General features: G+C 52.1%; 1 protein-coding gene across 1 annotated transcript in view; it reads left to right on the top strand.

Moving 5' to 3' along the window:
• Nucleotides 1–5,639, top strand: part of LOC146869390 (E3 ubiquitin-protein ligase TRIM39-like) — a 133,692-nt gene extending 128,053 nt beyond the window's left edge. Inside the window, exon 7 of the mRNA XM_085599708.1 lies at nucleotides 3,372–5,639. Within this exon, the coding sequence (XP_085455834.1) occupies nucleotides 3,372–3,919 (548 nt within the window). The 3' untranslated portion in view covers nucleotides 3,920–5,639. The remainder of the gene's footprint in view (nucleotides 1–3,371) is intronic.
• The last annotated feature ends 11,454 nt before the right edge of the window (nucleotides 5,640–17,093 follow it).

Genomic DNA, 17,093 nt, shown 5'->3' with positions numbered 1-17,093 from the left:
AGCCCTCCACACTCTTCACAGCCCTCCACACTCTTCACAGCCCTCCACACTCTTCACAGCCCTCCACACTCTTCACAGCCCTCCACACTCTGCACTGCCCTCCACACTCTGCACTGCCCTCCACACTCTGCACTGCCCTCCACACTCAGCCCTCCACATTCAGCACTGCCCTCCACACTCAGCCCTGCCCTCCATACTCAGCCCTCCACACCCTGCACACACTGCACAGCCCTCCACACTGCACAGCCCTCCACACTGCACAGCCCTCCACACTGCACTGCCCTCCACACTGCACTGCCCTCCACACTGCACTGCCCTCCACACTCTGCACTGCCCTCCACACTCTGCACTGCCCTCCACACTCTGCACTGCCCTCCACACTCTGCACTGCCCTCCACACTCTGCACTGCCCTCCACACTCTGCACGGCCCTCTGCACGGCCCTCCACACTCTGCACGGCCCTCCACACTCTGCACGGCCCTCCACACTCTGCACGGCCCTCCAAACTCTGCACGGCCCTCCACTCTCTGCACGGCCCTCCACTCTCTGCACGGCCCTCCACTCTCTGCACGGCCCTCCACTCTCTGCACGGCCCTCCACTCTCTGCACGGCCCTCCACTCTCTGCACTGCCCTCCACACTCTGCACTGCCCTCCACACTCTGCACGGCCCTCTGCACGGCCCTCCACACTCTGCACGGCCCTCCACTCTCTGCACGGCCCTCCAAACTCTGCACGGCCCTCCACTCTCTGCACGGCCCTCCACTCTCTGCACGGCCCTCCACTCTCTGCACGGCCCTCCACTCTCTGCACGGCCCTCCACTCTCTGCACGGCCCTCCACTCTCTGCACGGCCCTCCACACTCTGCACGGCCCTCCACTCTCTGCACGGCCCTCCACTCTCTGCACGGCCCTCCACTCTCTGCACGGCCCTCCACTCTCTGCACGGCCCTCCACTCTCTGCACGGCCCTCCACTCTCTGCACGGCCCTCCACTCTCTGCACGGCCCTCCACTCTCTGCACGGCCCTCCACTCTCTGCACGGCCCTCCACTCTCTGCACGGCCCTCCACTCTCTGCACGGCCCTCCACTCTCTGCACGGCCCTCCACTCTCTGCACGGCCCTCCACTCTCTGCACGGCCCTCCACTCTCTGCACGGCCCTCCACTCTCTGCACGGCCCTCCACTCTCTGCACGGCCCTCCACTCTCTGCACGGCCCTCCACTCTCTGCACGGCCCTCCACTCTCTGCACGGCCCTCCACTCTCTGCACCGCCCTCCACTCTCTGCACCGCCCTCCACTCTCTGCACCGCCCTCCACTCTCTGCACCGCCCTCCACTCTCTGCACCGCCCTCCACTCTCTGCACCGCCCTCCACACTCTGCCCTGCCCTCCACACTCTGCCCTGCCCTCCACACTCTGCCCTGCCCTCCACACTCTGCCCTGCCCTCCACACTCTGCCCTGCCCTCCACACTCTGCCCTGCCCTCCACACTCTGCCCTGCCCTCCACACTCTGCCCTGCCCTCCACACTCTGCACAGCCCTCCACACTCTGCACAGCCCTCCACACTCTGCACAGCCCTCCACACTCTGCACAGCCCTCCACACTCTGCACAGCCCTCCACACTCTGCACAGCCCTCCACACTCTGCACAGCCCTCCACACTCAGCACTCTGCACATCCCTCCACACTCATCCCTCCACGCTCTGCACAGCCCTCCACGCTCTGCACAGCCCTCCACGCTCTGCACAGCTTCAGGAAACGAGGGGATGATGGGTAGAATGTTGGAATAGTGGTGTGAAGACGAGAGGTCGGGGGCGCTGAGGGGTCCCCATTCTTCTTGAACTCACTTTATAAATAACTTTTATATAACCATATAATTAGTGGCATACACTTACATTAATTTAAATGAGTTACTTATACTGATTATATTGAGAACCTGTTTACTTACATTTTGTGTACAGTTATTCTTGTGGTATGTAAGGTTTTCCAGCAATGCTAGAGCCGGCAGCCTACAACCAGGCACTGGGTGCTTCAGAGCCCGGCATTCCAGAACCAGGCACTGGGTGCTTCAGAGCCTGGCAGTCTAGAACCAGGCACTGGCTGCTTCATAGCCCGGCAGTCTAGAACCAGCCCGGCAGTCTAGAACCAGGCACTGGCTGCTATAGAGCCCGGCAGTCTAGAACCAGGCATTTGGTGCTTCAGAGCCCGGCAGTCTAGAACCAGCCCGGCAGTCTAGAACCAGGCACTGGCTGTTTCAGAGCCCGGTAGTCTAGAACCAGGCATTGGGTGCTTCAGAGCCCGGCAGTCTAGAACCAGGCACTGGCTGCTTCAGAGCCCGGCTGTCTAGAACCAGCCCGGCAGTCTAAAACCAGGCATTGGCTGCTTCAGAGCCCGGCAGTCTAGAACCAGGCATTGGGTGCTTCAGAGCCCGGCAGTCTAGAACCAGGCACTGGGTGATTCAGAGCCCGGCAGTCTAGAACCAGGCACTGGCTGCTTCAGAGCCCCGCAGTCTAGAACCGGGCACTGGCTGCTTCAGAGCCCGGCAGTGCAGAGCCACTGCTATTCGGACTCCTCTCCAGAGCTGGCTTGTGTCTTTTCTGTTTTCAGTATTCCAGCAATGCTAGAGCCTAGAACTGGCAGTCTAGAACCAGGCACTGGGTGCTTCAGAGCCCAGCAGTCTAGAACCAGGCACTGGGTGCTTCAGAGCCCGGCAGTCTAGAACCAGGCACTGGCTGCTTCAGAGCCCGGCAGTGCAGAGCCGCAGACCCTGCCATTCGGACTCCTCTCCAGAGCTGGCTTGTTGTGTCTTTTCTTTCTTCAGTTTTAGAGCTGTTTATTTCTGGTAAAGAAGCCAGCCGGATAGTGCAAGGCCTGTCTGATTTATTGGTAGAGTGCTTAATTTGAGCGTGTGGTTTCCGGTGCTCGGCACCGGCGCTTGTGACAGTTGCGCATGCGGTCTGGCTAATTTCGAGATGACTACAGCAGCAACCAATTACTCATTCAATATACATTAAAAATGACTATCACCTGCCGCCCTAGCACTCTTAGGCCTGGTATAATCCGGTTTGTCACACTTGTAGGCGTGTGATGGCTGTAGTGGTGTTTGTAGGCGTGTGATGGTTGTAGTGGTGTTTGTAGGCGTGTGATGGTTGTAGTGGTGTTTGTAGGCGTGTGATGGTTGTAGTGGTGTTGTTCCTATCAGTGACGGCGCTGCCAGGGGCAGTGTGTGGCGCCAGCTGCAGTGGCCGCCTGATGACAAGCCTGGCACTTAGCACTGGTTGTGAGTACCTGCCTGTGGGTCCTCCGTGGTTGGGTGAGTTGTTGTTACTACTATGAGTGGTTGATGACCTCTGACCTCTGCTTCTCTCTTTCAGCTGCGGTGAGCCTGGATCCCGACACCGCTCATCGGAGGCTCATTCTGTCCGAGGACGGAAGGAGCGTGAGGGACGGAGACACAGACCAGGGTCGGCCCGACACGGACCACAGATTCGATCTTGTCGTCGCTGTCCTGGGGAGGGAGAGGCTAAACTCAGGGAGGCATTACTGGGAGGTGGAGGTGGGGGGCAAGACGGCCTGGGACCTGGGGGTGTGTGACGAGGCTGTGAGCAGGAAGGGGAGGATCACACTATCGACTAAGAATGGACACTGGACAGTGTGTCTCAGAGATGGTGAATACAAAGCTCTCGCCTCCTCCCCTCGCACCCTCCTGGCCCCCCGTGTGCCCCCCAGGGCTGTGGGTCTCTTCCTGGACTATGAGGCGCGCAGGCTCTCGGTGTACAATGTGGATGATCGGGCTCTGCTCTTCACCTTCTCCGGGGGCTCCTTCCCCCCCACCCTGCGGCCCTTCTTCAGTCCAGGTCTCACCGAGGGAGGGAGGAATGCGGGGGCGCTGCGGGTCCTGCCGGGGACAGGACGGGAGTGAGAGGGGGGAGACCCCCACAGATGAGGGGAGATCACTGGGGCGAGGGGGTACAGTCCTCTCTTGAGGGGGTCGGGGTCTACTTCATGCAAGGTCTCAAGGATGGAGGGAGGAATGCGGGGGCGCTGCGGGTCCTGCCGGTTACAGGACAAGAGTGAGGGAGTGTCTGCAGCGCAGGTGAGAGAGCACTGTAACCAGGGAAAGGGGCGCGGTGTAATGGAACTGGTGCTCATTCGTGTCCGCGCCATATAGAACTGCAAACACAAACTCGGTGTATGTGCCCTGCAGGGAGCAGCTGAGGAAGAGACAACAAACCTGCTCCCACAGAGACTGACTTCTGTTGCCCAAGGGTCTCCTTCCCTCATAAACACTGAGGGAAGGAGGGAGTCAGTCCCCAGATGACACAAAACGATTGGCGCTGTGACGTAATGTTACTTATTTAGGAAGGAGGGGCGAAGTGCCAGCAAACGTGCATGACTGAAACAAGAACACAGCTGTAAAAAGCCTTGTCTAACATTGCTGGGAAGTCTTTGGTTTTATTTAGAACTTACCAGCAAATTGCATTATGGACATGTAGTTTCCTTTTACAGGCTCAAAGAAAAGAGCACACAAAGTGATATTGGGTAATACATCAGCATTGGCTGAAGGTGTCACATATGACACAGTGTCACTTAGCAGCTATGGAAAAACAAGCATAGGCAAAGCCAATAGTTCTTACATAGATATATTTATTTATTTTAGGGTTTTTTTATAGCGCTGGCCAGACCCGATGGTATTGGAGCGCTTTACAACATGTGTCACGTTAGAGTCATACAGTCTGGCAAAAAGTATATATGCTGACTCAGGGCGTTTTGACAGTCTCAGCGCGAGGTAGATCCTGAATGCATGGACGTCTGGTAGTATTCCCGTTGTGCGCCTGTTGACTTTGACTCGGCCTCCTGCAGTGAGGCAGGATAAAGTCCGGGGTGATGAAGGCGCAGGAGGTAGAAGACTTAATGTCCCACTAATAGTGCCCTGCGGTGTGCTTTGGCTTGAGAACGGTAGCTATCGGTACGGGAGAGAGCGATTGAGGAAGAGGTCTTTGAGCTGTCTTTTGAATCTTACAAAGGAGGGGGTAGTCCTGATATGGACAAGAATGGAGTTCCGGATTTTGGGTGCGTTTCCAGCGAAGGACCGGGCTGCGTTTTTTTGTTTGCGTGATTTCAGAGGGATGAGGAGTAAGTAGCGTGTTGGTGCTCCTGAGGTTCCTTGTCCGGACGGCTTTTTTGAGTTTGGAGGCCAGGTAGTCTGGTTTCCGTGGGTGCAGGGCGTTGTGCGTGAGGCAGGCCGTTCTGAAGCTGGCACGCATTTCCACCGGGAGCCATTTTAGTTCTCAGACTGCGGGGTAGATATGATCATATTTCTTAATTCCGGTGACCTTTCTGGCTGCTGCGTTGAGGGTTGTTCTGAGGGGACCTAAGTGGGATTTTGCTGTGCCTGTGAGGACTGCGTTACCGTAGTCGAGTCTAGACACCACCAGTGATTGAGTCGCTTGCTTGAGGTCCTTGGGTGGGATGAAGGGTTTTATTTTGTACAGTACTTAGTTTCAAGTTGAGGAAGACGCTCTTTGCGGAGTTCTTGATGTGCTTTGCCATGTAAAGTTTTGATAAACGCATGCGTTTTATATCTTTTGTTTCTATTTTTGTGGCATATGCTGGCAATAAAAAAAGTAGCATAAAAAAAACATGCAGTGGCCTAACCATGACACCCGAATTATAGCAATGAGTTTCATTTTCAAAGGAACAACCACAGTAGAACCGTGTGAATGCTTCATATGAGGCCGTTGTGAGAGGCTGAAGTGGGCGACCGATTCCACTGTGTTGTATGCTGCAGCAGAAGCAAGATATGAATGAGAGAAAAATAGACCAATCGATGAAGCTTTTCACTCTCTATATGTATACTTTACTTGTACACTGCTTGATTACAAGAGGCTGGCAAGACAGGTACAGCCATCTCTGTGCGAGACTTAAAATCACGTACGAAGGCCAGTTAAGAGGGGACTACAGAAGCAATAGAGAACAAGCATTGAGAAAGCCAATAGGTACAGTGCTGGCCGCCGGCCTTGTGGCTTTGTGAATGTTTGTTTTGTTATGTTTATTGCAGAAACGTTACTGTTGGGGTTGCTGCAGTTTCCTGGTCATTAATAAAAACACTGGCTAAAAGTAAAAATATTTTTCAGTCTCAAAGTGCACGCAATGCCATAGTAGTGACCGGCTCTGACGGCAGCTACTGTGTGGGACCGATATAGATACAGACGTGAGGCGGCTATCGAAAGAGTAAAGTACAATGGAGAAGGTGCTGCCAGCATAGTACAGAGCTGCATTAAGGCAAAGTAGCTGTTGTTGAGAAGCTATTCTAAGCACAAGGGATAACTTATTGAGACAACCATTAAAAACACTTCTACAGACCCAGTAGCAGGAGCGCTCTTACCATGTATGTCAGATCAAAAGAGACAAATGGAAAACGATAATGGTCTGATAGACACCAAACCTTCCGGGCCTTCAAGCACACCCTCTTCTCGTGTAGTAATGTGAATTATTATTGTTAGACAAATATTCTTATGTGATTAGGAATTCCACAAATGTCACTGAGATGTTTCAAACAACCTTGCGTGTAATCTAAGACGTTGTCTTCACATAAAGGCTAGCTTAGCGACTCAGCGACTTTAATGGTGTTGGGGATGGTGTTAAGCTCCTGGACCTGTTTATCCTGATCACTTATTGCTTGATTCAGTTACTGATTTCAAGCCAATCGATGGGACGGAATTGGGAGGGATTCAGGCCGCAGCCGGCTCTTCAGCCCAATGCCGTGTCATGAAATGGAAGGTGGATTTGTAGAGCGCCGCTTATCACCCATGAGGGTATCCAGGCACCAAGACGCATCGTAGACAGCATTGTCTGTCGGCCTAAGGACTATTCGATTAAATTAACAAATGCTTAGTGTGCTTGCTCCATGAATATGTACTCCTGTCATATTAATTTGACCTGTAATATGTAAGTGTAAATTGAAAAACAAAAACCTCTTGAAAATCACAAGAAACAGAATTTAAAAAAAAACTAAAAGTGAAGTTCATGGACAGCCAGGATTTGTTGAGCATTTGATACAGTATTTTCTCTCAATCCAAAACATTATTCCATTCCTAACTAAATGTTCAGAGTGAAGAAATGTCTTTTTTATTTCCTTGCTGAAGATCAAGGCACAAGACTACATTCCAAAGCAGCAGCAGCCATTACCAGTTGTGACGGATGTCTATGTTTATCCTGTTTTCTTTATTTTATGATTTAAGTTGGTCTTTTGAAAAAAAGAAACCTCAGAACCTATTTCTATCTTCGGGTGGGACTGCATGCAAGAAAGACCAAAGAGTGAGAGTAAAAGGCTACTTTATTGGGACAGGTGTGCAGTGATCTCAAAACATCACAAAAATAATATGAATCCCACATCACTAATACACATTCATCCTCATCAAGATCTTTATTTGGATAATTATTTATCCATAAAAGCAATTTAAAAATACTTAGCTTAAAAAACTCCACATAAATACATTTGGTTGTGCTCGATATTACACTGTACATAAATATATAAGATAAAATCCTAAAATACCAATAAAATCCAGTATATAAAAGTCCATTTCTTAAGAACAGTTGTACCAAAGTATCCTCGGGTTCAAGGTACTGTAAACTCAAATCTTCAAATTCCAAATCATCCGGTTCTGTTAATTGTTATCTTCTGTAATATATGTTGAGACAGTGTAATATTTCATTCTCAAGGGGGCATGGCCTGGTGCCGATGGAGTGAGCAGCACAGCTTGAGAGCTCCGATTGGCTGGCTGCCATCCAGCTCCATCCTGATGGATCCCAACTGACATTCTGCCCCGGAGAGCGATCCCCAAGCTCCCCCCCGCCCCCCAGGTACGACGGAGCTACTGAAGAGAGTTGCACAGAGGAACTGCAACAGGGGAGCAGGCACATCCACGGAGAGATGACAGGCGTCGCAGCGGCCACGTTCCTGAGCTGAGGTAGGCCTGTCCTGCCCAGAACGGATAGCGTGAGCGACGGCAGGCGAGGCCCAGGCTGGCCCAGAACCCATGGACCCAGACAGAGGACTGACCATAATCAAGATATCTGACCTGAGCCCTGCGGGGCCTGAGAAGTGGGAAACACGGCAAGAAGAGGAGCCCCAATGCAGAGGGACAGAGCAGCGGTGAGTCCAGCGGAGAAGAGGGTGCCGCTGACGGGGCAGACTGTGAGTGCGACCCCCTGAACAGAATGAGACCCTGGAAGGGGCCCCGACCACTGGAATTAGAGCATGAGACCCCCCCCCCCCCCCCACAACTAGTGCCGCCTTGAAGGTGAGGACGAGAGGGGCATAGATTGGAGAAGCGAGACAGGTGCAAGAGAGAAGCGAGGCGCTGTGCTGACGCAACCCCAGGAGATGAGACAGCCTGGCTGGGGTGAAGAAAGAGCATCAGCGGAGCAGGCCTGAGACGATGCAGCCCGCAAGATAGGAAACCGCACCAAAGAGAAGGGATACCTGTGAGATACTTGAAGATAGACCCCCAAAATCGGAGCAGTCGGGTGGCGCCGTAGGGCTCTGCTGCACGCAGAGTAAAGCGCTGGCAGGCCCAGGAGCCTTGAGAGGCACTCCCCATACAGAATAAGCCGTGAACTGCGCAAATAGCGACATACGTCACCCAGGCACGACACAGCAAACTTCTGAGCAGGCAAGTAGGGCTGGCAGGGTGCAACAGTTAACAGCGCATATCCTTCGAAGAGTGGAGAACCCTGGTCAAAAGGCACAAACTAACAGGGGCATAAAGAATAATACATATCTGGAGGGAAAGATGGAGAAATCCCAAAGAAGCGGGACAAAGATGGAGCCTCCGCTGAAAGAACGATATAGGTGAACGAGGATCCTACTACAGGCCATAACTTCCTCCAGTGACCGATTGGAGGCCAAGATAGACTCCATAGGTGTGTATCTGGGCATACTCACAGAAGATCACAGACTGACAGAGTGTCATCGAACGAGCGCCGGCTGGCACAAACCTCTCCAGAAACAACAGCTATGAAAAAACAGTTGGCTACCCTCGAAACAAAAGTGCACACACTTGAATTGCGAGCATAGGTCGCCGAAAACAGGTCTCACAGAAATAACATTAGAATAGGGGACTACCTGAGAAAGTAGATGGCGCCAACATGGTAGACGACCTGGATAACTGGATACGCACAGAGGTAGCGCTGGAAGACTATCAGAGTTCTATGTATTAGAGAGAGCCCAGTGAGTACCGGCGAGACCGCCTATACCTGGAGCCCCTCCACGAGTAGTGATAGCAAAGCTGCTGCACTACAAAGACAGGGACCATATATTAGCCTAGGCGTAGCAAAAGGAGGATATCAAGGTGAATAATGCATCAGTAAGACTCTTTCCGGATTTCTCGAAGAGAAAGAGGCTCCTTCCAGAGCGTAAAGCAAAAACCCCGCCAGCTGAACTATAAATATATAATGCTCTATCTGGCCCAATTGCGAGTGACCATGCCAGATGGAGCTAAGTTCTTCCGAACCCCGCCAGAGACCTGAGAATGGCTGGAGGCACGAGAGGGAACAGGACTGGCCCACGAGGCACCCTAGTCAAGTAGACAAACAGACAGACCCCGCCCATGCAGAACTAAGAGAGACGCATTGGCCCCACGCAGGAAGAGGCGCGAATAGAAAGATAAAAGGTGATGGAGGTGGTAGCATTGATAAGCGGGAAGGAGAGGGGGAAAGCGCAATCCAAAGACGGCGATGGAATGATGGAGACGGACTCCAAACAGGGCTCCTGCGAGTCTGAGGCCCAGAGCACAGTACTCCCAGAGGCGACACCGCAGACTGCTGATGACGTTATTTGAGGGATAAACGGATGCGGTAGCCGAGAAGAGACTCTGGGGGACATTTGATGCAGTTGGCCTAGAGACAAGGTACAGGGGTTGCTATGGGGGCAGCTTGGCGAGGACTTTCTGATGTGAGCGAGCTGGGTGGCGGCCATAAGGGCTGACGGAGCAGATCTCCCCCTCGGACTACACAATCTACAAGCAACCACTTGCTGGACTAAGTTAGCAGTTTGGATGGGAGGCGTTTACCTTCTTGTCCTGGGGAGTGGGAGTTGGGGGAATTGTTTACAGTTTATACAAAGGGAAGGACTTGAGTAGCACCGTTTACAGAACCTGCTGCAGAACAGAGAGCCCAAGCCGGTTGAGGTGACAGACAGGGGGAATGACAGGGATGCCTACCCCCCATTCTTAATATGACACCTGATGACAGGCACACAACCCTACAAATGCATGACTTGGAAAATTAGAGGGATGCATACAATGGCAAAGAGATATAAGGTATTTTCCTACCTCCGAAGATTGGACGTCAAAGTATCCCTGCTTCAAGAAACGCACCTCACGCAAAAAGAGGGGATAGCGAGTCAAAGACGCTGGAGGGGACAAGACTAACTTACCAAATACTCTGCTTATGCGTGAGGGGCTATGATATGGATCCAGGCAGGGGTCCCCTTCCAACTCATAGACTCCCTAGTAGACCCATACGGCTGCTTCGTGGCCATACGAGGACGGCTGGAGGGTCGCAAAGAGCATAGTGAGTGTTTATGCCCCCAACACTGACCAACCTGCTTTCTTTAACCAACAAAACCATCTCCTGGCTCCATACCTGACTGGCACAACGATCGTGGGGGGAGACTTTAACAGCGTGGGTGACATCCTTCTGGATAGGTCCCATCTCTCACTATGGGATTCCCTGACCGTGCACGAATCACAGGCATTAAATAATTTTGATATCGATGGTGACTGCTGGACTAATGGAGAATCCTTCACCCTAGGGACAGGGATTACTCCCACTACTCGGCAGTACACGAGCTACACACAAGAGTAGACACACTGGTATGCACGGTAGATATACAGAGCTTAGTACACACTGCATAATATTTGTCACGTACAATCTCAGACCACAATCCAGAGCTAATAAGTTTTAATTGGGCGCGCTCTAGATCTGCGATTCCCACCTGGAGACTCCGCCCAGACACCCTAGAAATCAAAGTATTTCGAGATGGGATTGGGGGACACAATTACCCAATACTTCACTGAGAATGAAGGGACAACCTCTTCCCCACAGGTAGCGTGGGACGCCTTTAAGGTGATATTGAGAGGTCATTGTATAGCAGAAGCTACAGGGGTCAGGCATACACTCATCAAGGAAGTTGAGGAGGCAAACGAGACTCTCAGAGTGTTGGAACACAGACACCTAGGACACCAGGAGCTCCAGGAAATGGAGCAGGAGGCTAAAGAGGAGGTGGTGAGGCAGACGGAAAGGGCGGAACACAGCCATAAACATACAAAGACTCCTCACTATTATGGACGCAGAGGACTATAATCAGCCTGAAGCAGTAGTCTATGCTGTCGACATTGAGAAGGCCTTTGATAGTCTTGAATGGCACTTCCTATACGAAGTGATGACTGTGATGGGCCTGGGGGGTGGGGTGGTCCTTGACATGGGTAACTGCTCTACACAAACCCAACGGCCAGAGTGCGTACGGGGAAGACTATTTCTTCCAGACAGACGGTGGAACAAGGGACGAGGCAGTGATGCCCACTGTCCCTACTGCTATTTGCTCTTGCTATGGTGCCACTAACTTGACGAGCGAAAAAGAGGCAATATTACAAAGGCAAGATGATCAGAGAGACACACCATCGCAAAGCCCTATAGGCAGATGACCTACTACTATTCCTCTGAGATACATCTGAGGATCTGGAAGGGGCGCAGGCCATGTTGGAGCAATTTGATAGATGATCTGGCCTCAAGGTCAACAGACAGAAATCAAAGTTATTCCCTTTGGCGCCTAATAGACCCCCACCAATAGACGAGATGCTGGGCAAGGTACCGGAGGCAAGTGGGTAGCAGAGTGCCCTATTCTACTGACCTGCCTTTGGGCCTGCTTTGACACTTTCCAAAGGGGGCGCCATGCGGGACTCGAAGCTTGGGAGGAGGCAGGACTGAGAGAGGTGGGAGATCTCTACTGGGACTCCGAGCAGCTTCCTTTCGAAGAGTTACAGGCTGAATATGACCTGCAGGAGGCCATGTAGTGTAGTTCCTATAGTACCCCTGCAGGACCTGCGCTTTTGGATAATATAGACTGTGGGCCGGGTGGTAGACTGACTCTGAGCACCCCCACCGCGTATGTTAGCCTTGTTTGCATTAGCTAGCTCACAGTGCCACGAGAATATCCTTTTATCAGAGAGATTCATTTTTGGCAACCTCAAAACATAACAAACCCTGATTCCTCAATCTCGTGGAAACAATATACTACTTTTCATCCAGTCACTCATGGTAGCTCATTTGGTCTCAGAGAGATACACGGAAGAAACAGTTGAGCGTGTTTACAATAAGAATTTATTGCACTGTTCTTCTCGTGTAAAATATATGCGCTGCTACAACTGTTGCACAGTAGCAGAGATATAGGATCAGCAGTACAGTGAATAACAAGCATTTGCAATTCAATAGGTCTCGCATTTACGCAAGTTTAAGCTATTGGCATTGTAAATGACAATGCATTTTATTTATGTTTTGAAAACAAAAATGTAAGGCATTGTTATTTGCAATGTCAATAGCTCAAACTCGCGTAAATGCAAGACCTATTGCATTGCAAATGCTTGTACCCACTGGGTGGCTGGTGGCTACGACAGCCCAGCAGCTAGATAAATGTGAATTAAAGGACAGCGAAGGGAAATGGAGGGTTGAGACACAGAAAATTCTTCTTTCACTAGCAATAGCGTGGTAGCCAAACTAGAATATACTGGTTACTGTGGTTTTGCATTTCTACGTTCCGCTGTGAAGGATCACTGCTATTCCAAGACAGCTGCTGCCTGTTAGATGCTGGGGGTGGGGGGGGGGTGTTGGGGCGAGGCAAGACTAAACAACAAACGGGAACGAGCGGATGGGGTAAGAAGAAACATACAATAGGGCGGGTGTAAGGATATGAAACTGGGACGGGCATGGTTGGGGGCCATGAAACAGAGGTGAGGGGGTGAATTAACAGGCAGGGTAAGTGGGTTGTGAGGGAAAGGAAGCACATTGACCGGGATATGGGAGACTGCCTGATAACACAAGCACTCATATGGACTGCTTGCAAACAAAGGAAAATGTGGCTCCAAAAAGGAGAGCAGTGGAAGGACACAAGTAATTGGTCCTTGCTCCAGTGGAGGGCCCGACTCAACATATAACATGACGCATGAATTCCCTAGCAAATCAAAAAGAAGCAAATTAGAGCTACTCTAAAGCTAACCAATGGTGAGCTATGGGTGGGCTGTTGCCCAATATAATGTAAACAATATGTCTCAAAGAGACAGGGCATGAGCTGTCTATGCGAGACCTAAAAAAATTGATTTTTTTTTGTATATGGAAAAGATTGTAACCGTAGGTGAAAGTATCTTGTGTGTGGTACTACCAGTTGCAGATCTGTGGGCGACCTCTATAATTTTCTTTATCCACCCATAGGTTTATTATGTTATGAAGATTGAAGTTTCAGTTTTGTGTTTGTTAAATAAGGCTCCGCTGCACATTTACCGCACCTTTTCAGCCTGTGGCAGAGCAGCTTGCACTGCTGCCGTCAGTGCTTTACTTGTCCTGTGCTTCTGAACTGAAGCATGCATTTCACCTGTAAGTGTTGAACCCAAAGAGGGTATCTGTGTAAGTGTGAGGGACATTTTCACTGTCCTGCTTGTGCGTACGTGCTCACTGTATATGATACAAGCCAGCACTGCCCCTTCTGTCTGTAATTGGCGCACGGGTCGCGTGCACTGCTCCTGCCAGGGCTGTAAGAATGCTGTGCGTTTTGTTAACGCTGCTTCTGTAGTAGGGGATCTCTGTGTATAGTCATAATCTATGAATAGTCCCGCCCATGTGCGGGGACCCCGGAGCAATCAAAATATCTCTTAAGCTGTCCTGCATTTGCAAACCTGCAAAGACACTTAAGAGACAGACAAAATAATACAGCCTAATAACAATATGGCTGCACTGGCCAGCACTTCATCTGAAGTGAACACAAAAGCCAAAATAAAGTTTAAATGTCATTTTTATTCACATCTGACATGTTCCTTTATTGTATCACACTCCCTTCACCAAAATCCCTTTAAACAATAGAGAGGAAGGGGTGGACAGACAAGCCCTATAGGCTGTCATTATGTGTCTGCTAAAAGGATACCGTGCCTTTAAGGAACTCTCCAGAGACCCCCGGTATCCCAGGATGCACAGCCAAAGCAAGTTACTTTCAGTTCTTTTTTCCGGCTCCTGCTAGCAGGACCCGGGAGCATTGAGCTCTACCCTTTTGGGTGGATGTTTTGGACTAAAATTAGTTTTTTGAAGAAAAAAGTTTGTTCATTCGACGTCTAGAGCCTTTCTCTGCTGCATCCTGTAGTTTGGTGCAGTTTGACCCACTCTGTTTTAATTAACATGGCTTTATTTGATAAATGCCCTGAGTGTGGGAGGAAAATGGCCAAGACGGACCCACATGATGTCTGTATTCTCTGCTTACCATCTTCACATATCCCTGCGACATGTGACATCTGCAAGACCTTCTCCAAGAGGACCCTGATGGACAGGGAGAAGATTCGCCTTCAGGGACAGGAGAAGCAGAGAACAGGTGGGACCTCTGGGCATGGAGGATCTCCTTCCCCATCCTCTGCCCATGCTTCAGCCACTGGAGGGACCTCCGGGCAGAAAAAGAAGCAGAAACGACACCTACCGGCCGGAAAATCCCGTTCCACGTCGAGGACGACGGCGTCGACGGCGAGAGGTATAGCGCCGGTGTGTTCGCCGTTGATCCAGGGCTCTGGATCTCGGTGTCCTCGACGTTCGACGTCGAGAGAGGGGCCGGCGAGACCTAGGACTAGGTCGCCGTCGAAGACTTCGCTGTCGACGTCGACACACCATCGACGTCGTACTGCGCCCCGCGGACAGCGCCGCTCGCCGTCGAGGCGAGCCCGCTCGTCTCCTTCGCCGTCGACTCATGGATCGACGTCGACGACATCGACGCAGAGGCACCGGCGAAGGCCGTCGTATCGAAGGAGATCGACGTCGAGGCGAAGGAGATCGACGTCGAGGCGAAGGAGATCGACGTCGAGGCGAAGGAGATCGACGTCGAGGCGAAGGAGATCGCCGTCGAGGCGGCATCACTCACCGTCGACGTCGAGAGGCTCGCCGTCAAGACGAAGGCACTCGACGTCGAGGAAAGACAGGGGACGCCGTTCGACGTCGAGGGGACGCCGTTTGCGTTCAACGGCGAGGAGAAGCCGTACGAGGTCGACGCACGGTTCGACATCGAGGACGAGATCACCTGGTAACACTTCTTCAGTGATTACGATCTCCAGTCGTGGATCTAGGAGAGGAGGACGCTCTCCCTCGTTCACTTCAGCCTCTTCACGGGGTAGAACCGCAAAGAAGAGAAAGGGGGACGGAAGTCCGGACAGAGCTAGTCCGGGTTCTCCTGCAAGGGGTGATGGACGGAGTGAACCTCCAATGGATACCCTGCCATTGCCCCCTCAGCCGCGGCCTCAGAAGACTCCTACGCCTCCTCCTCCTCCGCCACCGGACCCCCGGCTCCCTGTGGCGCCTCCACCTCCACTACCACCGCCTCCGGTGCCACAGTTCCCTCCTTCTCCGCGGCTACCAGTGGCTCCTAAGACCCCACGCAGACTGAGATCACGCTCTAGATCTCGCCGGCGGTCACGGAGCAGACACAGATCGTCCACTCACACAAGGCATGGACGACGGAAGTATAGATCTCGATCCAGAGGCACGAGGTATACGGACTCGTCTGGCACTGGACGGCTTTCCTCCACGTTATCGGAAACGCCGCCTACTAGAATCTCGCCAGTGGATGATATTGCCACTTTCCAAGATGTGCTGATGAGAGGGGCGGCAAAATTGGGAATCTCAGTGACAGTACCAGTTCCCCCTACCTCTGTGATATTTGAGACATTACACAAGGCGCATCTATCACGCCCCCTCCTCCCTCTGGTTCCAGGTCTGGAGGAACCAGCCATGGAGGTCTTCCTGACACCGGCCGTGGTGAAGTCTGCTCCCTCAAGGTTGCAGAAGAAGTATAGGGCCCCTGATTCGGACCCGGCGTTCCTCAGGGTGGACCCTCCCCCGGACTCTGTCATTGTGGTTGCGGCTAGGAAGCAACATTCCACGTCGCCCTCTTCAACTGCTCCTCCGGATAAGGAGAGTCGCAAGATGGACTCCTTGGGGAGGAGGATGTGCTCTACGTCGGCCACGACTATGAAGGCTGCTAGCGCCTCCGCTCTGCTGGGTCGCTATGACCGATCATTGTGGGACTCCCTGCAACAGTTTGCTGACTCCCTGCCTAGGGATAAACGGGAAGACTTCCAGGAGGTGCTGAATGAGGGCATGATGGTCTCCAACCAGATCATCAGTGCAGCGGGGGATGTGTCATTGCTGGCGGCCCATGGGTACTGTCATGGAGTACACATGAGGAGACATTCCTGGCTGAGACTTACCTCTCTAAAGCCTGAAGCGCAGCAAAAGATTGCTAACTTGCCTTTCTCTGGCACGACGTTGTTCGGGTCTCATGCGGATGACGAAATGGCCCGCATGAAGGCCGAAGCAGAAACCCTGAAGGCCGTGGGGTTGGAAAAACCCAAGGACCAGAAGAGGTCATTCCGTTCCTATGGCAGGCGTTATTCTAAACAACGCGGCCAAGGGCGTCAGTCTGGGCAACCGCAGCAACACCAGCAACAACAACAGTTCCCGAGGCAGTCCTTCCAAAAGCGCCAGAGGGGCAGAGGACAGCATCAATCCTCGTCGGGGAACAAAGGCCCGGCCGGGTCGAAGCCCTGAAAGGTCACTTCCCCCTCATCCGTTACCCGCTCCGGTGGGGGGAAGTATTCAATACTACCTGGCAGAGTGGAGAACAATAACTCAGGACAAGTGGGTGCTGAATATTGTTTGCAATGGGTACAGTCTTCGTTTCACCAGCCCGCCTCCACAGATCCCACCAGTCCGCTCTCCATACATGGTGCGAGAGCTCCAGTGGGAGGCGGACATTCTGTTAAAGAAGAAGGCGATAGAGACTGTTCCTT

Source organism: Triturus cristatus, chromosome 1_1 (assembly GCF_964204655.1).
Source record: "Triturus cristatus chromosome 1_1, aTriCri1.1, whole genome shotgun sequence".
Lineage (NCBI taxonomy): Eukaryota > Metazoa > Chordata > Amphibia > Caudata > Salamandridae > Triturus > Triturus cristatus.
The sequence above is the reverse complement of the archived record's forward strand: the minus strand, read 5'-3'. Positions and strand labels throughout refer to the sequence as shown.